At 42.6% G+C, this 27,238-nt stretch overlaps 1 protein-coding gene across 1 annotated transcript in view; it reads right to left on the bottom strand.

The window, feature by feature from the left end:
• The window catches only part of LOC122795693 (threonine--tRNA ligase 1, cytoplasmic-like), an 846,051-nt gene that overhangs the window by 318,319 nt on the left and 500,494 nt on the right, over window positions 1-27,238 (bottom strand). The window contains exon 10 of the mRNA XM_044063990.1: window positions 15,366-15,532. Within this exon, the coding sequence (XP_043919925.1) occupies window positions 15,366-15,532 (167 nt within the window). The remainder of the gene's footprint in view (window positions 1-15,365; window positions 15,533-27,238) is intronic.

Below are 27,238 nucleotides of genomic sequence, written 5' to 3'. Positions count from 1 at the left end.
GGTCCCAGAGATTTCCGGAATGCATTCCTACCTCGTTGGTTTCTAGAGAACGTTCACTGTAGGGCAGACAACTTGAGTCCAATGGCAGACAGGGTCTTTCCCTCCTTCTCTGTATGGGTGAGCATATCTTTCAGTGATGGCCCAAACAAGGAAGAGCCATCAAAGGGGGCATAAACAAAAAATGCCTTGAAGGTTTCTGCGAAGTTGCACAGCCTCATCCAGGCATTTCTCCTAATGGTTATGCCTAAACTTGCTGCTTGTGAGGCACCCTCCACTGTATGGGAGATCAGCCTCATCAATGAATTTGCAATAGATGAAAGAGTAGCCAACTGAGGAGAAACCTCTTTGAGATCCTCTGCAGGCACTGACTAAGTGAGAGTTTGAAAGCTCCTTGATCAGAGCTCTCTGTAAGCGAGTAAAACGTGCCAGGTAGTTTAATGACCTCAGTGCAAATGTGGCTGAGGCATAGATGCGATTTCCAAATCTGTCCATCACTCTGAACTCCCTGTTCAGTGGATGGACAGAGGAGCTTTGCTCGGCTAGCTCCTTGCCACAACTATGGCATCAATGAGGATACTCTTACCCCAGTGGGGTTTATCTAAAGAAGGAACTAAGAATTTATTGGGGCATTCGGGGATGGGCTGGACAGTGTCTGGTTCCTTCCAAGCTCAGTGGGAAACTAGATCAATACATTCATCCACCAGGGGGGTGGGTCACCCAAAATGTAGATGGGCCAGCCTTGAAAGCCTCCAAGAACACTGACTCCTCAGAGGAAGGAGCTTGGGAAGACCAGCCACACTTCTGTTTGAGGATTTCCAGGATGTCTGCAAAGTAGACATCATCAGATGATGATCGATGGGATCCTACTCCCTCATCAAAATTTGTGTCTTCCATTAGAGACTCCATAGGGGAGTCTATATGTGCCTCCTCTTGCACATTTTCTTCCATGGTACCTCCTCTTTGGGGTGTTCGGGGAAGGTGTCGGAAGAAGGGGGGGGGGATCCTTCTGGGGAATGAGTGTGGAGGCTTCCCGGAGTTGGCTGACCTTGAGTAGCAGGAATGGTGGGCTCAGACCCAATGAGGGGTGAAGGGTAGGATCTGAGATATGAGAGGATGGGGCTCTATGCAAAGAGAAGGCCCTTTCTACTACCTGAAAGGCTGATGGACCCAGGGATACCTCTCACCTTTTCCTTGTTGAAGAGGCAGCCGAGAATGAGAGGTGGGGCCAACCCCAGATCAGAGCCCTCCAGAGAGAATCGAACCCAAGCTGTCATGACCTGAGGCACCAATGGGCAGGGATGGATCCATCAACATTGCAGCCAAGCCCAAACCCTCGAACCCAGCACCAACTTTCCAGATCAGAGACCTGCTCTGATCAGATGGTGTCAGAGCAGGGTTAGTCAAGGAAAAGTACAGTTTTGTACCTACCATAAATGTAGATGTTCAAGTGTTCACCCTGCTGCAGTCATCACACTTGGGTTATCCTGCCATCAGGCGGTCCCGCAGTCGGCCCGAATTCCAAAGTCTTGGTCCGGCATTGGTTGCTGTCACTTCTTTCCTGACGTCAGTGTGCCAGGGGTATATAAGAGGCATCCAACTCCATTTTCTTCAGTCTTTCTTGCCGCGCAGTGCCCGAAGCAGAAGCAGTTCGGCAAGTGCCGGTCGGCCGACACCTGAGATTTTCGATTTGAATTTCAGTCCGAAGTCTTCAATAAAGCTAAGTACCCCATTGGGGAACATTTTCTTGCCTCAGTCCGATGTCAGAAAAAGTTAACAATTGCATTTCTTGTGGGAAGCAAATACCTCATAAGGACTTCCATTCCTATTGTATTCCTTGCCTAGGCCCAGACCACGACGCCACAGGTTGTCAGTTTTGCACTAGGTTTAATAAACGCACTATCAAACGCCGTTTTGACTTCGTACAGCATCACTTTGGTAGGAAATTTAACTAGATCATGCCGTCAGAGCAGCCGATGACCGCAATTCATAAAAAACGCAAGGATAAGGACAGGCAGCCTAGGAATAAGCCAGACACCGAGGCCTCAGCTGGGTCTGTCGCCGGTTCTCCGGTTTTCAGTGAGGCGCCTACGCAGCCCCTGACGACCGCAGAGCTGGAACCCCAGACAGCTGCTGACTCCCAAGCGGAGTCTACTAGGCCGACGCAGCCATCTACTGACACCGGAGCAGAATTAGACACAGGTGCAGAGGAAACACCTTTGGTTGCAGAAGGTGTCTTCAGACCGACTACACTCACCATTAAATCTTATGCTAAGCTTAAAACTCCTTTAAAACCTAAGAAAACTGTTCTTCAGTCTACAGGTCAAGGCCCCATGCCTAAGAAACAGATGCTTAAGATGGCTGAAGATTTAATTACCCTTATCAGGGGTTCCCATCCCCCTCCTGATAAAAGACCAAGACAAGAGGAGTATTACGCATCCCCTGACCAGGTTTCTCTCTCCTCAGATTCTTCTGAGGAACAGGATTACACTTTTCCACCTTATGAGGATTCTGATGCTGAAGATTCTATTCCCTCAGCATCTCCCCCTGAAGACTACTCCTTTGGGGAAACATTACATACCATGAGGGAACATTTCCACTGGGAAGGCCAGAATTACTCAGATTCTAAGAAAAGGCTCCGAGAGTTCTTTTTATTACCCCAGCACAGACCTCTTGCTATCCCTCCTGTTTTAGATATTGTGGATGATGTCTACTTGGAGTCTAGTTTAAATCCAGACTCTCTACCTCCTGCTCCAGCCAAACCAGACAGATACTACAGAGTACCTGACTCACACAAATTCCTTTATAAAAGCCCTGTAGCTGACCCAGAAACCATATCTCAGGGTACTAAAGGAGCAAAAGCTTCTATGGCTAAAAATCCTGTGCCCTCTGAAAGAGATTCCAGAGCCCTAGATTGATGGGGAAAGAAAATATACACCTCTGCAACTCTGGCTATGAGAGCATTAAATTGCCAGTTTCACATGTTAAAATATCAACAATTCCTGATGTCTCAGTTAAAACAAACAATGAGCACACATTCAGAACAGCCTGAATTCAAGGAAATGCAGGATCTGTTGCATGCAGCTGAACAGGTGGGCAAGCATACTTTACAATGCGGATTTGATTCACTGGAAGCTTCCTGTAGAGCAGCTGTTACTGGGCTCTGTCATTCGTAGACATGCTTGGTTAAAAGAGCAAACCCTCCCTGACTATGTTAAAGCAAAATTATTAGATGCACCTTTACAACAGGATGTATTATTTGGTGTCAAAGCAGAAGAGGTTTTAAAGAAAATGGAGGATAAGGCTAAATCTATGCAAACGGTCAAGGATTTCTTGCAGGTACAACCCCCTCGCTTCAGCAGAAATTGGCCAACAAAAAATTGGTCCTTTCCAGCTTCAGACAGATCATAGGGGGGCAAATACAGATGCCCAAGGGGCAGAGGTCAGTCACAGGGCCCTTACAAACCTCACCAATGGGGTTCTGCTACCCAGAAAGGAGGAGAAGACAGGCCCCAAGCTAGCAGAAGGCAGACACAATGACTCTATCCTCAAACTACCAAGCAAATCTCTCCTGGCAACACCCTTGGGAGGAAAACTAGCATTTTTTGCAGACAACTGGCGCATCATCACAAAAAACAAATGGGTTCTAAACATTGTCAAGGATACAGATTCCACTTTCATACCTTACCAAGGATCAAAGGAATGCCAAACCTGCCACCAAATCAATGGGCAGAGGCACAAAAACAAATTACAGCTCTCATGAACATGAGAGCCATTCAACAGGTACCTACACAGGAGCAAGGATAAGGATTTTACTCAAGACTCTTCCTAGTTCCAAGAAAGGACAAAACATGGAGACCCATTCTGGATCTTTCAATTCTGAACACCTATCTGCAAGTACCAAAATTCAAGATGCTAACACTACAGCGGCTTCTTCCCATGCTGGGCAAGAATGCTTGGCTAGTCACTTTGGACCTCAAGGAGGCATACCTGCATGTCCCTATCAGACAAAATTGCAGAAGATACCTCCGATTCATTGCAGGTTCAACGCATTACCAATTCTCTGCACTGCCCTTTGGCTTATCTACTGCGCCCAGGGTCTTCACAAAATGCCTGGCACCAGTAATTGCATACTGCAGACAAAGAGGAATTCAAATATATCCATACGTGGACGACTGTCTTATTCAAGCAGAAAGCAAGGACATTCTTTTACAGCATCTGGCATTTGTCAAACACCTTCTAAGTTGCCTAGGGTACACAGTAAACGAAAAGAAATCAAAACTAGTGTCCTCACAAAACATAATATTCCTGGCCAGCTTGAATACAACGGCCCAGATGGCTTATCTCACGTCAGACAAACAACGACAGCTGTTTCAATATTTCAAAATTATTTTATTTTGAGTGATTTCAGCCTTCTTTGATTTTGTGCAACCATGGAGTTGGTATATATGGATTGTGGGGACTTGTCCCCTCTCCACACACGCATGGACTGCAGCTCGGTTGTCCAGCTGCAAGCTTACTGTTTTTTTCTTTTTTTCACATAGTTTATTTTTGGCGAGTTGTGTTTTGAGACTTCCTTCTTCTGGAAATTGTCACTCAATGACTTGTAATGGAAGTGGCTAGAACTACTGGTCAAAAATCTCACTGTATGCTTTAAAACCAGTCAAGATAGTTAGGAATGCAGCTAAGTAAGTGGTGGAACCAGGGGGTGAATAACACAATGCCTTACTGGATCAGGTACTCAGTGGGTTACTAAAGCCTCTCACTCCCTGCCCATATGTTATTTGGCCAGTAATTGGGGGTGGGGATGTCCCTTGTGTTAATGCCAGAAACTTCCTTATTCAAAAAAAGTTTGAAGAGTCTGGGTTTGGTGAATGAGCATTTTCTTGTTAAATGCAGTGCAGTGCTCACAGTTGGTGACTAACAGTTCTCACTCAGGCAGTAAAGGGACCAGAAGTTGCAGCAAATTGTATTCTTTTTGAGGAATCAGTCCACAGGTGCATTTAGTATCTTTTCCAGGAATATTATTGACCTGAAAAAGCAACAATCCATGCAATAATGAACTTCAAGCAAAGTCAGCAAATTGACAACGAAAAATGTCCAAAATGGGAGTACTTCTTTTTGGAAGTCACCTAGAAGTAACTGACAGACGAACAATCAATTGCTTCATGTGACAAAAAAAGAGGGGGGGGGGTGAGCTGGGGATGACTGAAAAGCTCTGTAAATTGCATCAAAGGAGTACAAATTTGCCTGTGATAAATTCTCATGGATAAGAGAATCTTACTATAGCAGTGATCACTATGATGACCCTAACTTAGATGTATTTACCATAATCCATCTATAAAGGTGCATGGCTTGCTATACATAAACTCTTATGGTGTCCTAAAGGCATTTCAATAGCATAAAGACATACTCTAGCAAACAGAAAAATGCATAAAATTCACTGGTTGTCTGAGATGGGATACAGGATCTGAATTGCGTAGACATAGTAAGGCTTTATTAAGTTTAATTCTGGTGGTTACCAAAAAACAATTAATAGAAAATTAAACTCAAAGTGTAAACCAACTGTATTTAAAGTATTTAATATTGTAACAGAGATAAAAGAAATGGAGGCTGGATCTTTAAAAAAGAGAAGGAGCAGATTACGTAAAAAAAAAAATAGAAACTATGGGAACAATACTCACAGAATAATGTTTTGAAAGAGGAGTGAGGTTTAAGGGAAGACGGGAATTGATCAACTTATGTAATGTTGGATTGACGAGAACTATACAAAAGAATACACGTGATGTACAATGTTTGCAACTGGGAATATGTTAATATGGTTTGTTTTCATTTATATACATGTATGTTTGCCTACGTCTTATGTGATAATTCAATAAAGGTGTTAAAGAAACAGTGGTTGTTGAAGCAATAATTACTGTTAAAAAAAAAAACACTCTGTAAGCTATCTAGCCAGTTATATTTGCCTCAGATAATGTCATCATCATCAGCCCCCATTTTCCCATTTTCTACATGGGTTCGGGATATCGTGTTAACTGTTGCCATCTTTCTCGATTCAGTGCCAGTCTCCTGCCTTCTTCAACACTCATGTGTGACTATTGGAGATCTTCTTTCACACAATCCCATCCACCTCTTTGCTGGACATCCTCGTTTCTGCTTACCTTCTTCAACAGATTGTCTTCTGCTTTTCTGCACGTTTGAACCACCATAATCTGTTTTCTTTGATCTTTTCTGCAATTGGAGCTACTTTGGCTTCTGCTCTTATATCCTCATTTTGTCTGTCCCACAGTGTGCATCCTACCACCCTTCTCAGGCTCTTCATTTCCATCACCTCTAGCTTCTTCATCTGCTCTGCCTTTACTGCCCAGGTTTCTGTACCATAGTATTGGTCGCACCACTGCCTTGTACACCTTACTTTTCAGCTTCTTTGGCATTCTTCTGTCATAGACTATACCTGAGACTCTATGCCAGTTTGCTGCAGCCCCTCTGATTCTAGTTTTGACCTCTTCATTCAAACTTCCATTCTCCTCATCCACCCCTCCCACATACGTGAAGCTATTTACCTGTTCCACTATCTTCCCTTCTCTCTCAATTCTCAGCTTCTTCTGATTTCCCCAATTTGCTGCCATTACCATGGTCTTATCTGTGGTTAGTTTCATCCACGTGCCTTCAGTCCTGCATTACATTCCTCTAACCTTTGCTGAAGTTCTTGCTCAGAGTCTGCCTGTAATGCCACATTGTCTGCATACAGTAACTCTGTTGATCTGTCCCCTCCAACCTGTTTGCTAATGTAGTCCATCACCAGTACGAATAGCAATTGGCTCACAGATGAGCCCTGGCATACACCCACTCCCACTGGGATCCCCTATGTGAGACCGAACACTGTTCGTACTTGAGTCACTGGGTCCTTGTACATAGCCTGCACTAATTCTGCCAATGTTTCTGGGACTTAAAAAAAATGCAGTACTGCCCAGATCAGCTTTCTTGGGACCTTGTGATATGCTTTCTCCAGTTCTAGGAATGTCCAGTTGAACTCTTTCCTCATCTCTAGCTTCTTCTCAACTATCTGTCTCACTGCAAACATTGGGTCAGTTGTGCTGCATCCTGATCGGAATCCGAAGTGCTCATCTCCCATCTTACATTCTACTACTCTGTATATCCGTTTATCAATCACCCTCTCCAAAACTTTCATGTAGTGTGATAGGAGTTTTACACCTCTGTGCTGCCCACAGTTGTGTATGTCCACTTTGTTCTTATACAGTGGCACGCGTATGCTTATTCTCCAGTCATCTGGGATGCGCCTTTCTCTCTACACTGCTAGGAGTACCTTCAGAAGCCATTTCTATCTCACCCAGCATCTTTATCATATCTGCTGTGACCTCATCTGAGCCTGCTGCTTTCCATGGCTTCATTTTCCTCAGTGCTATCCTTGGTTCTAGGCTAGGCTCCACTTCTTCTCTCATTCTCAAATAACATATTTGTGTGCTTATTATACTGAAAAATGTTGTTGTGATTTTTTTCCATTACTGATTTGTGGTATATATTTTCTGTGCTGTTTTTCTTGCTTGTATGGCCCGGGATTTGCCTGAAAAGGGTCCTCGGACCAATGCTTAAGTCTTGTTAACAAATGGTAAAATAAATAAACAAAATACATAAAAAAAACAAATTAATAAATAAACAAACAAAATATGAATTTAACATAGTTTTCTCAACATTCAGAATGCAGTGAATGGACCCCATCTCAGTCTGGTTTCATCAAGGGTAGAGTATGCCTACTAAAACCTGGAGGACATCTTTGAGAAGTTCACTAGAGCTATGGAAAAGGGCAAAACTGTACATGCTGCCTACCTTGACCTGGCAAAGGTATTTGACACAATACCTCACTCATTATTACAGACAAACTTACAAATTTAGGCATAAGTTTGTAAGTTTGTATATCACCCAATGGATAGCCAAATGGCTCACAGATACAACACATGAAGTTAGGATGGGGGAATCCACCTCCACCAAAAGGCCTGTTACCAGTGGTGCCCCACAGGGCTTGATACTGAGACCTCTTCTGTTTGGAATATACATCTCTGAAGTCAAGACAAATCTAGAGGGCCTTTTGGCTGACCAAATGTGCTGATAACTGCAAGCTGGGTGCAATCATTAAATCTCCCAAAGATGTAGGTATCCTCCAGGAGGGTCTGACAACAGGTCCTATAACCAAGGCCTAAAAACTCAATAAAAAATGCATAATTATACCCTTTGGGAAGATGACCACCCCTGCAAATTACAGCTTTGATAACATTCCCTTAAGAGTATACCTAGGGGTAAGGGACTTGGGAACTCAGGTTGACAGCAACCTGAACTTTGATCAACACGTATCCATGGTAGTGAAAAAGTACAGTTGTGTACACTTACCATAAATGTAGATGTTTGAGTGTATTCACTGTTGCAGTCATTACATTTGGGTAATCTGCTGGCAGGTTGCCCTCAGTCGGCCTGAATATCAAAGTCTTAGGTCCTGCGTCGGTTGCTGTCTCCTCTTCCATGACGTCAGGTCATCAGGGGTATAAAACATGCAGCCTACGCCATTTTATTCAGTTTTTCTTGCCCCAGATGTCAGGTGCCCCTCAAATGGGGAGCAAATATACACACACACACACACACACACACACACACATATATATATATATATATATATATATATATATATATATATATATATATAAAAACAGCAATATATAAGTAAATGCACTTTTAGCAACATAAACTTTACCTTCATCTAAAAGCAAATACACCACAAAGGCTTTAGAATATAGTGAAGGAAAGAGAAGTTCTAGAAAAAAGGGGGATGGCGGGTGGGTAACCCTGACTGCAACAGTGAATACACTTGAACATCTAAATTTATGGTACGTATACACAACTGTACTGTTTCACTGTTGCAGTCATTACATTTGGGTAGAATCCCAAAGCTATGGATGGGAGGATGGAGCTAAATAGCATTAGGAGCAGCTATAAGGCCCTGCAAAACTGCAGTGGCAAAGCCTGTCCTGGTAGAGGCAGCCCTGGTTTAATGTGACCCGATTCCCTTGGGCACTGGTTTACCATGATGCAAGTAGCAGAAATGAATGCAATGGCTTATCCACTTAGAAACAGTCTGCTTTAATATAGCCTTCCCCCCTGATCCTACAGCAAATCCCACCAGTAGTTGCTCAGACTTTCTTAGAAATTTAGTCCTGTTTAAGTAGAATCTTAGTTGTCTGTGTACGTCCAATGAATGCAGAATCCGCTCCCTCTTGTTCTGCGGATTTGGGTAAAATGTTGGCAGGTGAATAGTTTGGTTAAGAGCCACACTGGATACCACCTTAGGCATAAAGGAAGGATTGGTCCTGAGGGACACCCTGTCCGGGTAAAATGTAATAAAAGGCTCCACAGCCATGAGGGCCTGTAGTTTTGAAACCCTTCTTGCTGAAGTGATTGCCAAAAGGAAAGCTATTTTCCAAGATAAAAACTTTATATCCGCAGTAGCTGCTGGTTCAAAAGGAGGCAGGGTGAGTTTTTCCAGCACAAAATTGAGGTGCAATGCAGGAGTTGGTGAACTTCTGGGAGGCCTTACATTTTTGGCCCGTCTAAGATACTGTTTTAGCAGAGGATGAGAAAAGATGGGAGGCTCCGTGTTGTAATGAGCCGAGATGGCAGAGGCATGGATTTTTATTGAAGAAAAAGATAGGCCCTTGTCAAGCATCTCAGTCAAGTATTGTAAAATCTGAGGAATATTTGGTTTTGCGGTGTCCGTCCCTTGGGCTTGGTTCCAAGCACAGAATCTCTTCCATTTATCAGCATAAGATTTTCTAGTACTAGGCCTTTTGGCTTCCAAAATGACATCCATCACAGATTTACTGAGAGGTGTTGTTTGAATAATTACGTGATCAGCCATGCTGCCAGGTTCAGAGTTTGGAGCCGAGTGTGCAGAATTTGATTGGTCTATTGAGACAGTAGATGAGGTATTTGAGGCAAGTACCAAGGAGGGAGTTGAGACATATTCCTTAGAATTGGGTGCCAGTGCTGGCGAGGCCAGTCCGGGGCAATTAGGATCATTTTTGTTTTTTCCTGTCTGACCTTTAGTAAACCTTGGGGAGAAGAGGCAGAGGAGGAAAGGCGTAGACTGATAGGTTTTTCCAACTGAAGGATAGGACATCCACTTTCCATGCTGGTCTGTGATAAGTCCTTGTACAGAATTTGTCCAGTTGATAATTTTGGGAAGAGGCAAACAGATCTATGTCTGGGCTCCCCCATTTCTGTGTTACCATGCTGAAGATGTGTGGATCCAGTTTCCACTTGTGAGGGTCCATAAGATTTCTGCTTACGTTGTTTGCCAGAGTATTTTGTTTTCCTGGCAGCAATTGTGCTTGAAGATGTACTTGGTAAGTCAAGGCTGTGTCCCCACAATGCCATGGCTACTCTGCAAAGGGGTAGGAATGTGTAGACCCCTGCTTGTTTATGTACCACATAACCATGGTGTTGTCCGTCTTTATCAGTAGTTGTCCTGGATGAAGTAAGTCATTGAAGGCTGTCAGGGCATTCTGAACAGCTAGCAATCTCTTTCTGGTTGATATGCAGATGCATTTGTTTTGGGTCCATATGCCCTGAATGCATCGCCCCGCCAGGTGGGCCCCCCCCCAAGCGTAGTTTGATGTGTCTGTAGTTTGGGTTTGGGTGGCAGGGGGTAGAGTGAAAGACTGTCCCTTGTTTTGGTGACATGTCTCTGCCCACCAAAGAAACTCCTGTTGTAGGCAGGGAATGAGAGGAATCAGTTTCCAGACTGTGATGATGTTGACTCCTTAAACTTTTTAGATACCATTGAAGTTTCCTCATATGCAGTCTTGCATATGGAATTAGTAGAATGCAGGATGCCATGAACCCCAAAGCCTGCAGAATTTGTCTTGCAGATAACTGGGTTTTTGTTGCCATCTGTTTGAAGTATATAGTCAGCTGCCTTTGTTTGTCTGGCGTAAGATAAGCCGTCTGGGCAGTTGTATTCAAGCTTGCACCCAGGAATGTAATTTTTTGAGAGGGTACCAGTTGTGATTTCTTTTCGTTTATTGTGTACCCTAGGCATGTTAGAAGCCTTTTTACAAATGCCAGATGTTGAAGAAGAATGTCCTTGTTTTCTGCTTGAATGAGATGGTCGTCCAAGTAAGGATAAATTTGTATGCTTCTTTGTCTGCAAAATGCAATTACTGGTGCCAGGCACTTTGTAAAGACCCTGGGTGCAGTAGATAAGCCAAAGGGCAGTGCAGAGAATTGGTAATGCATAAAACCTGCCTTGAAGCGGAGGTATCTTCTGCACAATTCCCTTATTGGGATATGCAGGTATGCCTCTTTTAAGTCTAGAGTCACTAACCAAGTGCTCTTACCCAGCATGGGCAGTAGCTGTTGTAAAGTCAGCATTTTGAATTGTCCAAGAACGTGTTCAAAATCGATAAGTCCAGTACTGGATGCCAGGCATCGTCTTTTCTGGGTACCAGGAACAGTCTTGAATAAAAACCTTGTCCTTTTTCCTGTTCTGGTACTGGTTGAATAGCCCCCATATCCATGAGGGACATAATGTGTTTCTGAGTATCTGCCCATTGATTTTGTGGCAGATCTGGCCAACCGTTTGGAATTGACAAAGTATGGAAATGAAATCTGTACCCCTGGGATACTAAGTTTAATACTCACTTGTCCTGGGTAATTAGATGCCAATTTTGAGCATGAAGTGCTAATTTTCCCCCCAAGGGGGCTGCCACAAGATAAGTGCTTGGTGATGGTAGAGGGAGGTCAATGAGACTGCTTACTGTAGGGTTGTGCTTTGTTTCCTCCAGATTTGGAGGTAGAGGCACCCCATTGCTTTGACCTGTAAGAACCCTGTGATTGGTATCTTGAGCCTTTTGAGCACCTGGATTTGCCTTGTGAGGCTCTGTTGGACACAGGAAAGGAACAATTTTTAGTAGGCCAGTGCCTACTGAATCTGGGTGGCTGCACTTGTAAGAAATCTTTTACAGTTTGCATAGATTTAGCTTTGTCTTCCATTTTCTTTAAAACCTCTTCTGCCTTATTACCAAACACATGCTGTAAAGGTGCATCCAACAATTTAGCTTTAACATGATCAGGCAGATTTTGCTCCTTGAGCCAGGCATGTCTTCTAATCATAGATCCAGTAACTGTGGCCCTGCAAGAGGCCTCCAAGGAATCAAAACCACATTGCAAAGTATGCTTTCCAACCTGTTCTGCTGCATGCAATAATTCCTGTAATTCTTTATTTTCTACACAATCAGAAATCAACATCATTTTTTGTTTCAATAAGCCCATAACATGCTGTTGATATTTAAGCATATGAAACTGGCAGTTTAAGGTCCTAATTGCCAAGGTTGCAGACGTACAAACCTTCTTTCCCCATCTATCCAGTGCCCTGGAAGCTCTATCAGAGGGGGTAGGATTTTTGGCTGTAGAGGCCTTTACACCTTTGGGACCCTCTGAGATGGTTTCAGGATCAGCAGCAGGATTTTTGAATAAAATTTGTGGGAGTCAGGAACCCTGTAATATTTGTCTGGCTTACTAGGAGCCGGAGGTAGGGAATCGGGAGCCATGCTTGATTCTGAAAACACATCATCAACAATGTCTAATACAGGAGGTATAGCCAAAGGCCTATGCCGAGGAAGAACAAGGAAATCCCTAAGCCTCTTTTTTGATTCAGAGAAATCCTGACTCTCCCAATGAAAATGTTCCCTTAAAGTATGCAAGATTTCTCCAAAAGAATAATCCTCAGGAGGAGATGCACATGGGATGGATTCTTCTGCATCTGAATCCTCATAGGGAAGTATAGAAAATTCCTGATCAGAAGAGGAATCAGAGGAAATAGAAACCTGATCTGAAGATTCATAATCAGTGTCTTGCCTAGGCCTCTTAGCAGGGGGGGGTTGGGAACCCCTGATCAAGGTAATTAAGTCCTCAGCCATTTTGATCATCTGTTTTTTAGGCATAGAGGCCTGAGCACGTGGCTCATGCATCGTTTTTTTTTAGACTTAGCAGTTGTTTTTGAAGCTGGCGTCGGTTTTATATAGAAATGTTGAGGCCTGAAAACACCCTCAGAAGCCAGTGCCTGCTCAGCGGCTCCGGACCCATCCGAGGGAGAGACATCCAAGGGTTCAATACTCTGAGAATCCCACGGCATACCGGACTCCGCATGGGTCTTGGTAGAGGCCTGTGACTCAAAAGTAGCGGGTATCAGGGGCTGCGAAAGCGCCTCACTGAGTACCGACGAACCGGCGACTGGCTTAGGAGAAGCTTTGTCATCGGTTTTGGACCTCGACGGTCTGTCTCTGTCTTTTTCTTTGCATTTTTTGTGAACTCCAGTAGTCGGATTGCTATCTGACGACATTTCAGGGTAATTAAATCTGGATCCAAAATATTTTGAATCAAAAATATACCGATGCTTAATAGGGCGTTGGTTAAATCTAGCACTAAACCGACAGGAAGGCACATTATGATCTGGGCCTAGGCAAGGAATATAGTACAAATGAAAAACCTTATGAGGTATTTGCTTCCCACAAGTAATGCAATTATTAACTTTTACTGCGGTGGTGGTGCTGCGGTAGCGTTGACGCCTCACAGACGTTGCCCGTTCGATCCTCAGTTAGAGCGTCTTCTGTGTGGCGACATGCGTGAATGGGCGTTCCTTCGTGGAAGGTTGTGCTTTAGGCCTGGCAAGCCAGCACGTAAACTCTACTGCCAATCATTAGCGGACTGGAGTTCCGCTGTGGTGACCCCTAACCAGGAAAAGCTGAAAGACACAAACAAACAAACTGACATCGGTAAGGAGCAAGAAAAAGTTTCCCCAATGGGGTACTTAGCTTTAATTGAAGACTTCGGTTCTGAAACTCGAATGCGAAAATTACAGGAGTCGGCCGACTGGCACTTGCGAATCGCTTCTGCTTCAGGCACTGAGCAGCAAGAAAGACAGAATAAAATGGCGTCGGCTGCATGTTTTATACCCCTGACGACCTGACGTCATGGAAGAGGAGACAGCAACCGATGCATGACCTAAGACTTTGATATTCAGGCCGACTGAGGGCAACCTGCCAGCAGATTACCCAAATGTAATGACTGCAACAGTGAAACAAGAACATCATCAATCCTTCTACATGCAGCAACTTATTAAGTAAAGGCATGGCATCCAAATCTAAGGAGATCATAGTTCCACTATACTTGGCCCTCATTAGACCAATAATGGAGTACAATGCACCCTTCGGCATGTACCTGACCAGGCATTTGCAACAGCTGGATCAGCCATAGATATTCCTCACTAACAGAATACAGGGTTTAAATAATATGGCTTATGCAGACTACCTTAAATTCCTGCCCTTGTACTCGGTCTCCTACAGACTGCTGAGGGGCAATCAATGCTTAACATACAAGGTATTCTCTGATCCAGCCCTGATGGATCTGTTACACATTCACAAAACAGACAGCACTAGAATTACTCAAAGGATGTAAACTTCATGTGGAACATAAACAAAACATGTTTAAGAGACAGGTATGCATTTTAGAGATTACCCCTTCTCTGGAACAAACTCCCTATTCATGTAAAACAGAGCTCACCCCTAAGCCCATTCAAACATAATTTTGACCAAAGGATGGAAAATTGCCTCTGTCCAAAACAGCCACAGGTGACAAGCCATGGGTGAATTTGCAGTTTGTTGATGCCCTAAGGAGCAGGTATGTACTAAAACCAAAGCTGTTATAGTCTGTGGCCATTTAGAATTAGGGCATGAATGGCTAGGCTTAAAAAGGCTCTAAGACTGTTAGCCTAGTAACATCCTATGATCCTATGAAAGGTGATGCTGCTTCATTAAAATATCAGCCCTCAATCTACAATTAATGCTGATATGAAGCTGAGCAAAGGCATGGGAGATAGGTGTATGAATATTTAACAGTACTATGAAACCAGGAGTCTCAAAGTCAAATGACTAGGACTGCTGAACGGGAACTAGCAAACTCCTCTTAGGACCAGTCTTAAAAATAAAAAAGAAGGATGGTCAACACAGCTAAAAACAACAGTAAATTAACTTCCTTAACCAAGAGTTGTTTGTTTGAGGGCTGTTTGAGGCCTGAGGGCCACAAGTTTGAAATCCATTCATTAACCAAATCAACATTTTTTTAATTATACACATTTTTGGACATGTACACGTGTGTGTCTAATTACAATCTTTCTACATATGGTAGACAACTTGTTGGTCATCTCAGGATTTGTATTTTTTCACTAAACTTTAAGTAATACAGTAAAATAAGCTGCAGAGACAGCATTGTAAAATGTACTATTGAACAACTTAAAAACGCACCAGTGACCTGGGCAGTTCATGGGCTTCAGAGCAAACATTTCTTTTTCAGCTTCAAAGGAGAACATGTTTTCACTGTAGTGTAGCCAATGCCCAGAGGTCTCCCACAGCCTGGTGTTATAGATGTTGGGTGAAGCCACCTCAGTGAAGCCTCTTTTGTGGTATTCTTCCTGCAAAGGTAATTAGAAACATCAGTTTCAATTGGTATCATCTACTCACCCACATTTGACAAAGATCACCTTATTCTTGTTTCTTTCATTCATTCTTTGCCTACTTCAACCCCCTTCTCCTTAACTACTCCTTTACTTTCCCTCTCTAACTGTTAAAGCTTTGTTTGGGAAGAAAAAAAATGTGTGTGCTTCTTAATTTGCCTTTCAATATTAAAGATGTGGTTAGATGTTTCTTCACAATGCCATATGCTTCTCTGTAACTTGATACTTCCACACACTGTATAACTTACTTATGTGCAAACTGTGCTTCGTTTATTGCATAACTTGAATAAATTATTATGCAGATTTGCTATTTTTATGAATACAGTTTGTTTTGTAATTTTTTGTTTTGGGTTGTGGCTGAAATGTGTCCCATTGGATCATTCCTGTACCCAGTAAACAAACAGACAAACATCTTCATTTGTACCCAATCCCTTACTTAAAATTACACAAGATGGTGTCACAATAAATGCCAAGGTGATGTGCTCATGCACTACTGAAGCCTTTAGTTAAAAAACAGTACATTCTGCTTTCCTTGGAGAAGTTTCTATGGCACATAAAAAAGGTCTTCTCTGTCTGCAACTAAACTTCCATCCTGAGAAAATATTTCACTTGGGTTCAAATCTCTCCAAAGCCAATTTCTTGCTTAATAAATGAGAACTTTTTGCATTTATCTTCTATTATGCTCACATGTAATGTGCAAAAACAGGATTCCAAACAAATGCTACATCTCAAACAGGTCACATTAAATAACAAAAATAGAAAATACCATTAAATGTGTTAACTGAACTAAGCAATATGTGCAGACATGTACAACTGATACAGAAGCAACTGTGTTCAAGGGTTACCAAGGTGTTCCCTGGGAAAAATAAAGTTAAGAAGCAAATAAAAAATATGGGCAAGCCATATACTTTAACCTTAGAGCACTATAAAATGGCGGACTTGAAAAAGAGCAAAGCTCTGTAATATAAAACACAGCAAGCATATTTCATAGTTGGTCCAAAAGAAGCTACTCACATAGTTCAATGAAATCAGTCAGCATAAAATGATTTTTAAATTCTAGACATTATCAGGTCATCAGCCTCACAACAGCAACAACAAAAAGGTGTGAGAGTTCTGGAAAGAGATCAGGCAAATTGCTCAGTTAGCCAGTAACCAGACTGTATGATATATTGCAGGCCAGAAAAAAAAATCTGCGTGTTGGTGAAGTTCTTCAAAGGCTCATCATACAATGAAAATAGCTATATTCCAAATAAATAACTGGTGCCAAAATCACGGACTTAAACTAAATATTAAAACTGCATTATTGTATCATTTGGGAAGTCATTTATCCCAGGAAGCTAACACATTAACAATACACCCCTACGAGTTGACCTGTTTGTTCCAGATTTGGGAACATATGTGGACAGTGACTTAACTTTTGACCAACATGTGTCCATTGTTGTAAGTCCTTCTATACTGCACAGCTTATAAACAAAGGGATTGTGTCTCGATTTAGGCATGTCATTTTTCTCCTTTACTCAGCCTTCATTAGGCCAGTCGTTGAATATAATGCCCCTTTGGCATGGTTCTGTCCAGACACATGCAACTGGAATGGCCACATAAATACCTTACTAAAAGGATACAAGGCCTAAACAACATGTCCTAGATGGACCAACTCAAAGCCCTGTCACTACACTCAGTATTCTACAGACTGCTAAGAGGTGATCTGTTTCTGCCATACAAGGCATCCTCTGCCCAATACTGATGGATTTACTGCTTATTGGCAAATCAAATGGCATCAGAAATACTCAGTCTAGGAATGTAAACCTCTTTTACAACATCAAGAGAATGCTTTGGAGGGACAAGTGTATCTTGCAGAGGATACTGCTGATCTGGAATAGACTCCCCATCCACATAAAACAAAATTCATCCCTGTCCATATTCAAGTGCAACTTGAATCTATGGAAAGGTAAAAAAAATTACCCTAGGACTGCCCCCTGTACTACTAATGGGCAGAGACAGCTCCTAATTGCTTTATCCCATGCATGAGTCCTCTCAAATTATCTATGGTATGATGCCAGTTATTTTCATTGGGGGTAATATAGAAGTATTGACCATGGGATGGGTAAGGCCAATCTCAAACCAAATGGGATAAGTTCATTTGAGCAACAAAAAGGGAAACTGGCTAGGCTTAAAATGGCCCACAAGGGCAGGTAGCCCAGTACTTACCTATGAACCTATATGAGCATAGTGCATCCTTCTGTGTTGTACTTCACCTTGAGGACTAACTACTTAAGTACTCAACAGCTACAATATGAAACAAAGCAGCATACTAGCTATTCTTAAGACGAGTCCTGATAACTGGATGGGCACTTGTAAATTCACCCCTGGGATATATAGTAGGACTTTCTTGATTTTGAGAGTTAATGCTTCATAAATATACTGGTCTTAAGCTGGCCAGCCTTCTCAATGGCCAACTAGGCTGCATGTTTAGTATATAACAATGAAGATTACACAGAATGTGAGACTGTAGCCTTCTGTGACAAACAGGGTGACAAAGGTGACAATAGGAAGAGAGTCAATAAACATGACTGGGCTTGTCTTCATGAGATTAAATGCCTCAAGTGACTAGGCATGAGGCAAAGAAAGCATTCTAAACAGGACACAAATTGTGAAGTGTATGATTGTTACTGTACTACATGAAGTGTGCTGATTATGTTCTCATAATGGGCAGAAGATAATCTTGTTATGCACCTTTCTGATGTCAAAGAGATGCATAATATTTATTATGCATACTTGCAAACAATTTTAAATACTGTAAGACACTTCTTGCTGCCAAACAACAACAAAATGAAAAAAAAATGCAGACTGAAGTAGTTAACAGCTTTTAAGACTGCCCATCAGTGGTAGGGTTAAATACTGGCTGCTGTCTGTGTGGCCTAAGTGTTACACGACTTAAAAAGTTGCAAAACACTTTATACTCCTACATTTTTTTAAACATTGTAACCAATAGTACATCAGAGCAAATGAAGCTAAATTTACAACAGAGAATTCACCATTCAGGTATTGCAAATAAACTAACAAAACTGGGCATAAATCCCTATGTCACCAGATGGATAGCCAACTGGCTCACAGACAGGACACATGGTTAAAGTGAGTGAATCCAGATCAAGCAAGAGGCTAGTTACTACTGGGCTCAGTACTGGGACAACTCCTGTCTGGAATATATTTCTCTGAAGTCAAGACAAATGTGGAAGGCCTCTGGATGACAATGTTGGCCGATAACTGCAAGCTGGGGACAATCATTGATTCCCCCAATGATGTCGACATATTTCAGGAGGGTCTGGATCAGACAAATGATTGGTGCCAGAACTATGGCCTAAAACTAAATGCAAAAAAATACATTATTATATCCTTTGGGAAGTCAAATACCCCTGCAAATTACAACATCAATAGCATGCCCCTTAGCATTGACTCAGAGTTGAAAGATCTAGGTACGCAGATATACAGTAACCTGAACTTTGACTGTCATGTGTCCACAGTGGTGAGGAAATCATTTTACGTGGCACAACTTGTAAGTAAAGGCATGGCATTCAGATTCAAGGAAAATATAGTCCTGCTGCACTCAGCCCTCATTATACCACTAATCAAATACAGTGCACCATTTGGCGTGTACTTGACTACGCACTTAGAGCAGCTGGAGTGACCTCAGAGGTTCCATCCAAGAAATACAGGATGTAAACAAAGTACAGTTGTGTACACTTACCATAAATGTAGATGTTCGAGTGTATTCACTGTTGCAGTCATTACATTTGGGGTAATCCGCTGGCAGGTTGCCCTCAGTCGGCCTGAATTCCAAAGTCTTGGGTCCTGCATCGGTTGCTGTCTTCTCTTCCATGACGTCAGGTCGTCAGGGGTATAAAACATGTAGCCAACACCATTTTCTCTAGTTTTTCTTGCCCCCAAAAAGGTAGCAAAATTATATATATATATATATATATATATACATGCAACCATATAAACTTTACCTTCATCTACAAGCAAATACACCACATAGGTTGTAGAAGACAGAGAAGGAAAGATAAACTTCAGAATGACGGGGGTGGCGGGAAGGTAACCTGGACTGCAAGAGTGAATACACTCAAACATCTACATTTATGGTAAGTGTACACAACTGTACTATCTTCTTCGTGTTTCACTGTTGCAGGCATTACATTTCGGTAGAATCCCAAAGCTATGGTTGGGAGGCTGGAGCTAAACAGCATTAGGTGCAGCTATAAGGCCTTGCAGAACTGCAGTGGCAAAGCCTGCCCTGGACTTAGAGAGGCAAATGATAATGCTTTGTAAAGGTGTGAACAGAACTCCAAGTAGCAGCCTCTAAAATATCTTTGGTTGGTACTCGTCTGAGAAAGGCTGCTGAAGTAGCTGCAGCTCTGGTGGAATGAGACCTAATGCCCTTGGGCACAGGTTTACCATGGTGTAAGTAGCAGAAACGGATGCAGTGGCTTATCCGCTTTGAAATTGTCTGCTTTGAAATACCCTTTCCTTCTGATCCTGCAGCATAACAGTAGTAATTGCTCAGTTTTTCTTAGAGCTTTAGTCCTGCTCAAGTAGAATCTTAGCTGTCTGTGTACGTCCAAGAAATGCAGAATTCTCTCCCCCTTGTTCTGTGGATTTGGATAAAAGGTTGGCAGATGAATTGTTTGGTTAAGAGCCACACTAGAAACCACCTTAGGTATAAATGTAGGATTTGTCCTCAGAGACACCCTGTCTGGGTAGAATATGATAAAAGGCTCTACAGCCATGAGGGCCTGTAGCTCTGAAACTCTTCTTGCTGAAGTAATTGCTAGTAGCAGAGCTGTTTTCCATGATAAGAACTTTATATCAGTGGTAGCAGCTGGTTCAAATGGAGGTAGGGTGAGCTTTTCCAACACATAATTGAGGTCCCATGCAGGTAATGGTGATCTTCTAGGAGGCCTTAAAATTTTGGCTCCTCTAAGATACTGCTTTAGTAAAGGATGAGAAAAGATTGGTGGCTCTGTATTGTAATGAGCCGAAATGGCAGAGGCATGGATTTTAATTGATGAGAAAGATAGGCCTTTGTCAAGCATCTCAGTTAAGTATTGTAATATCTGAGGAATATTTGGTTCTGCTGTATCAGTTCCTTGTGCTTGATTCCAAGCACAGAATCTCTTCCATTTGTCAGCATAAGATTTTCTAGTACTAGGCCTTCTGGCTTCCAAAATGACATCCATCACAGCTTTACTGAGAGGTGTTGTTTGTATGATTAGCCATGCTGCCAGGTTCAGAGTCTGTAATTGATTGTGCAGGACCTGATTGTTTTGCTGGGACAGTAGTTGTGGTCTTTGAGGCAAGGTCCAAGCTGGGTATTGAGACAAGTTTCTGATTGGGTACCAGTATTGGCGGGGCCAGTCGGGGGCAATTAATATTATCTTTGGCTTCTCTTGTCTGACTTTTAGGAGGACCTTGGGTAGAAGAGGCAGAGGAGGAAAGACATAAACTGATAGGTTTTTCCAACTGAAGGATAGGGCGTCCACTTTCCATGCTTGTCTGTGATAAGTCCTTGTGCAGAATCTTTTCAATTGATAATTTTGAGGAGAGGCAAATAGATCTATGTCTGGGCTCCCCCATTTCTCTGTTATCACGCTGAAGACTTGTGGATTTAGTTTCCACTCGTGAGGATCCATAAGTTTTCTGCTTAAATCATCTGCTAGAGTGTTTTGTTTTCCTGGCAGGAATTGCCTGAAGATGTATTTGGTAGGTCAAAGCTGTGTCCCACAGTGCCATGGCTAAACTGCAAAGGGGGTATGAGTGTGTGCCCCCTTGCTTGTTTATATACCACATGACTGTGGTGTTGTCCGTCCTTATTAGTAGTTGTCCTGGATGAAGTAAGTCCTTGAAGGCTGTTAGGACATTTTGAACAGCTAGCATCTCTTTCTGGTTGATATGTAGATGCATTTGTTTTGGTGCCCATATGCCCTGAATGCATCTTCCTGCCATGTGGGCCCCCCTCCCCCAGACATAATCTGATGCATCTGTTGTTAAGGTTTGGCTGGCAGGGGGTAGAGTGAAGGGCCGTCCCATGTTTTGGTGACAGGCCTTTGCCCACCATAGAAACTCCTGTTGCAGGCAGGGAATGAGAGGAATCATTGTTTCCAGACTGTGTGAATGCTGACTCCATAAACTTTTTAGGTACCATTGAAGTTCCCTCATATGCAGTCTTGCATATGGAATTAGTAGGATACAGGGTGCCATGAAGCCCACAGCCTGCAGAATTTGTCTTGCAGAAGACTGGGTTTTTGTTGCCATCAGTTTGAAGTAAGCAGTCAGTTGCCTTTGTTTGTCTGGCATGAGGTAAGCCATCTGGGCAGTTGTATTCAAGCTTGCACCCAGGAATGTTTTCTTTTGAGAGGGTACCATTTGTGATTTATTTTTGTTTATTGTGTACCCTAGGCATGTTAGAAGCCTTTTCACAAACACCAGGTGTCGAAGAAGAGTGTCCTTGTTCTCTGCTTGAATGAGACAGTTGTCCAAGTAAGGATATATTTGTATACTTATTTGTCTGCAAAATGCAATTACTGGTGCAGGCACTTTGTAAAGACCCTGGGCGCAGTAGATAAGCCAAAGGGCAGTGCAGAGAATTGGTAATGCATTAAGCCAGCCTTGAATCTGAGGTATCTTCTGCACGACTGTCTTATTGGGACATGCAGGTATGCCTCTTTTAGGTCTAAAGTCACCAGCCAAGCATTCTTGCCCAGCATGGGCAGAAGCTGCTGCAACATCAGCATTTTGAATTTTGGAATGTCCAGGTATGTGTTCAAAATCGATAAATCCAGTACTGGCCACCAGGCCTTGTCCTTTCTGGGTACCAAGAACAGTCTTGAGTAAAAAACTTGTCCTTTTTCCTGTTCTGATACTGTCTGAATGGCCCCCATATCCATGAGGGACGTAACCTGTTTCTGTGCCTCTGCCCATTGATTTATTGGCAGATCTGGCCAACCAATTGCCATTGGCAGAGGGTGGAAATGGAATCTGTATCCCTGTAATACGATGTTTAGTACCCACTTGTCCTGGGTTATTAACGGCCAATTTTGAGCAAAAAGTGCTAATTTTCTCCCTATGGGTGCTGCCAAAAGATAAGTGCTTGGTGTAGGCAGAGAGAAGTCACTGGGATTGCTTTCCATAGGTATGCGCTTTACCTCCTCCAGATTTGGAGGTGGATGCGCCCCATTGCTTTGACCTGTTTGAGTTTTGCGCCTGGTATCTGGAACCCTTAGGGTGTTTGGATTTGTCCCTTTGAGCTCTGTCTGACACAGGAAAGGACCAATCGTTTGTAGGCCAGTGTCTACTAAATCTTGGTGGCTGCACTTGTAAGAAGTCTTTAACAATTTGCATAGACTTAGCTTTGTCTTCCATTTTTTTTAAAACCTCTTCTGCCTTAATACCAAATCGAGAATCATGCTGTAAAGGTGCATCTAGAAATTTAGCTTTAACGTGATCAGACAAATTTTGTTCCTTTAACCAGGCATGCCTCCTAATCACAGATCCAGTAACTGCGGCCCTGCAGGAGGCCTCTAAAAAATCAAAACCACATTGCAAAGTATGCTTTCCAACTTGTTCAGCTGCATGCAATAATTACTGCAATTCTTTATTTTCTGCACATTCTGAAATCAACATGATTTTCTGTTTCAGCAATCCCATAACATGTTGTTAGTACTTAAGCATATGAAATTGATAGTTTAAGGTCCTGATTGCCAAGGTTGCAAATGTATAAACCTTTTTTCCCCATCTGTCCAGTGCCCTTGAATCTCTGTCAGAGGGGTAGGATTTTTTGCTGTTGAGGCCTTAACTCCCTTTGGACCCTGTGAAATAGTTTCAGGATCAGCAGCAGGGTTTCTAAATAAAAATTTATGTGAGTCAGGGACCTTGTAATACTTGTCAGGCTTACTGGGAGCCAGTGGTAAGGAGTCAGGGGTCAAGCTTGACTCCGAAAACACATCATCCACAATGTCTAAAACAGGGGGAATGGCTAAAGCTTGTGCTGAGGGAGAAGAAGGAAATCCCTGAGCCTCTTTTTTGATTCTGAGAAGTCTTGACTCTCCCAGTGAAAATGCTCCCACAAAGTATGCAAGGTTTCTCCAAATGAATAACCCTCAGGAGGAGATGCAGATGGAATAGACTCCTCAGCATCAGAATCCTCATAGGGAGGTATAGATAATTCCTGATCAGAAGAGGAGTCAGAAGAAATAGAAACCTGATCTGAAGATTCATAATCAGTGTCTTGCCTAGGCCTCTTATCTGGAGGGGGATGGGTACCCCTGATCAAGGTAATAAGGTCTTCAGCCATTTTGATCATCTGTTTTTTAGGCATAGAGGCCTGTGCACGTGGCTCATGCGTCAGTTTTTTAGTTTTAGAAGTTGCTTTTGTCTTTGGTTTTGCAGCTGTCGTCGGTTTGATATACAAATGTTGAGGTCTGAAAACATCCTCAGAAGCCGGTGCCTGCTCAGCGGCTCCGGAGTCATCCGAGGGAGATGCATCCATCGGTCCAATACCTTGAGTATCTTGCGGCATGCTGGACTCCACATGGGTATCGGCAGAAGCCTGTGACTCGAAGGTAGTGGGTATCAGGGGCTGCGAAAGCACCTCACTGAGTACCGGCGAACTGGTGACTGGCTTAGGAGAAGCTTTGTCGTCGGTTTTGGATCTCGACTGCCTTTCTCTGTCCTTTTCTTTGCATTTTTATGTACTCTGGTAGTCGGATTGCTATCAGACGACATTTCTGGGTAGTTAAATCTGTTTCCAAAATACTTTGATGCAAAAATATACTGACGCTTAATAGTGCGTTGGTTAAATCTAGCACAAAACCGACAGCCAGGCACGTTGTGATCAGGGCCTAGGCAAGGAATACAGTATGAATGGAAATCCTTATGAGGTATTTGCTTCCCACAAGTAATACAATTATTAACTTTTTCTGACATCGGTAAAAAGCAAGAAAAAAGTTTCCCCAACGGGGTACTTAGCTTTAGTAAAGACTTTGGTTCTGAAACTCAAACTCGAATATTTCAGTAGTCGGCCGACCGGCATTTACGAAATGCTTCTGCTTCGGGCACCGCGCGGCAAGAAAGACAAAAGAAAATGGCGTTGGCTGCATGTTTTATACCCCTGATGACCTGACGTCATGGAAGAGAAGACAGCAACCGACGCAGGACTCAAGACTTTGGAATTCAGGCAGACTGAGGGCAACCTGCCAGCAGATTACCCCAAATGTAATGACTGCAACAGTGAAACACGAAGAACATCATAAACTATGCGGATAGACTAAAAGCCCTATCCCTTTACTCTTATCTCCTACTGACTATTAAGGGGTGACCTATGCCTGACCTACAAGGCACTCACAAATCCAGTCCTGATGGAACTGCTACACATCTGCAAGTCAAACAGGAAAAGAGTTAGCCGATCTAGGGATCTAAACTTAATCAGTGACTCAAACAAAATATGCTGGAGAGAAAGATATGTGCTTTGGAGATTGTTCCTTCTTTAGAACAAGCTTCCTATTCACATTAAGCAGAGCCTTTCTCTGGCCCTCTTCAAATGCAGTTCAGATCAATTGATGGGGAATCACAAATTCACACCTGGGGTAGTGCCTATGTCCCTTATGGACAGGGAAAATCTGTAAGACACTCAATGCACAGGCACAAATCCATGCCATCCTCTTGCTCCTAAGGGCCATATACTGGGTAAAATCAGGTTACATTGGTTAGGCTTGTAAGACACCTTAAGCTGCTAGCCTAGTAATCTCCTGTGAACCTATGAATTACAGTTGGGATTCTGTTGACAAACACTTATGCACTCTCAAGATGGATGTCAAGGTTCATCTCTCAAGCTTTCCTCTCCCCACTCTCTAGGTAAATTTCTTGACATCAGTAATCAGTAGCTCGGCTAACTCAGTCGGTAAAGCATGAGACTCAGTCTCAGGGTTGTGGGTTTGAGCCCCACATTGGGCATGTCCATTTTAGGTGGAAGCCACCCACACTGAGCAAAACTCAGAATTCCCTCTTATCCCATTCTTGGGACTTGAATAGGACTTACTGGAGGGTCAGATTTATCTCCCAGAGACTGCCATGTCTTTGGAACAGGCTACCAATTCATGTGAAACACAGCACCTCGATGACATTGTTCAAGAGGAACCTGGACAAATGGATGGGACAACATAAATTCTTACCGGGGATCGTGCCCATAACCCTCCTGGACATGGGCAGTGATCACTAAATGCAATCTTGGGGCATTGACTAGTACCTCTATGGTATTACATTGGGTTGAATTGGGTCGATAGCCTAGTAATCTCCTATGATCCAATGACTCAGATATGGAACAAGTTAGCTAAAATCAGGTTTTGGATCATAATCATCCGTATTATTATTATTATTATTCAATGATTTCATCATTAATAAAATAGAACTATCTGTAGATTTTGAACAATTTCTGTTGTGGAAAGTGCATTTGAAAATCCATGTGTTTTTTTTTATCAGCTAAACAGTGCTGGGAGTACATAAATGTCATGAGGACCAATTCCAAAACAGGTCTCTAAGATCAGTCTTCACCTGGGTCTGTACACCTTGGTGTAGTGCTCATTAGGGTCAACACATACCTAATCTAGTCTTCCTTCATTCAATTAGTTGCAAAAACAGCTATTTACCTAACATACTGGTTGGATCTAGGTGATAGTCTATAGTGGATAACTATTCAGATTTCAACTCTTGGCATCTCCTTCCTGTCTTATGTCCCGCTCAGAACAATTATCAATATCTCCCTTAAACGCATCACATTATGACATCACACACTGACAAGGAGGCTACACCTAATCCCTGCACTCGCAAACTGATCTTAATGTATTAAGTGCTCAAACTTTTAAGGCAAGCAAACAAGAACATAAAATAATGCACTTGCCTAGTTTACAGGAAAATCCATTCATTAATGGAAGATGGTGAAGCAGTTAAACAACTACTACTGCAAAGAGCCTTCTCAAAAATACAACAGATAAGTTTTTACCACATCAGATTAAATTGATAGGCCTTTGGTTGTGTTCATCCTTTCCACCAATTAGAAATTGCCAAAAATATGGAAGATCCAATATTTTGGTTCATACATGGCACCTGTTCTGACACGTCAGACAGAGAAGCATGCACAAGCACAGGTCTGCCACTCCACTTTTAACCACTAGCAAGCACTTTCCTTAAAATCAAGAAATAACAATGAACATGTGATACCTACAAAACTGAAAAAGTAATAAACAAGTACACATTTGGCCAGAGGCTATATACAGACGATACCAACATACAGAGGGATGTTGCAAGGGTATGGTTGAGAGGGACATGGGACATCGCGTAGTACTGTCTGCAGCTCTCTCCTCCACATTAAAAAAAAAAACAAACTATTTTTAAAATTCAGAAAGTTGACTTGACTTTCTGCTTAATTCCTTGAGAAAAGCGAGCAGTGTTTAAAAAAAAAAGAAGAATTAAGAAAATGGAAAAGAAAAATGGCTAAGATTGCTTGCTGAGCTGTTTTCAAAACAGCTTGGCTGCAAACTTACTCCACCAATCCGTGGAGCTCTTTCACACTTTTGTTGACTGAGGAAGCATCACTTAACAAGGATCTCTCTGGGT

The sequence above is a fragment of the Protopterus annectens genome, chromosome 2.part2 (genome assembly GCF_019279795.1).
Source record: "Protopterus annectens isolate FY-2018-M chromosome 2.part2, PAN1.0, whole genome shotgun sequence".
Lineage (NCBI taxonomy): Eukaryota > Metazoa > Chordata > Ceratodontiformes > Protopteridae > Protopterus > Protopterus annectens.
The sequence above is the reverse complement of the archived record's forward strand: the minus strand, read 5'-3'. Positions and strand labels throughout refer to the sequence as shown.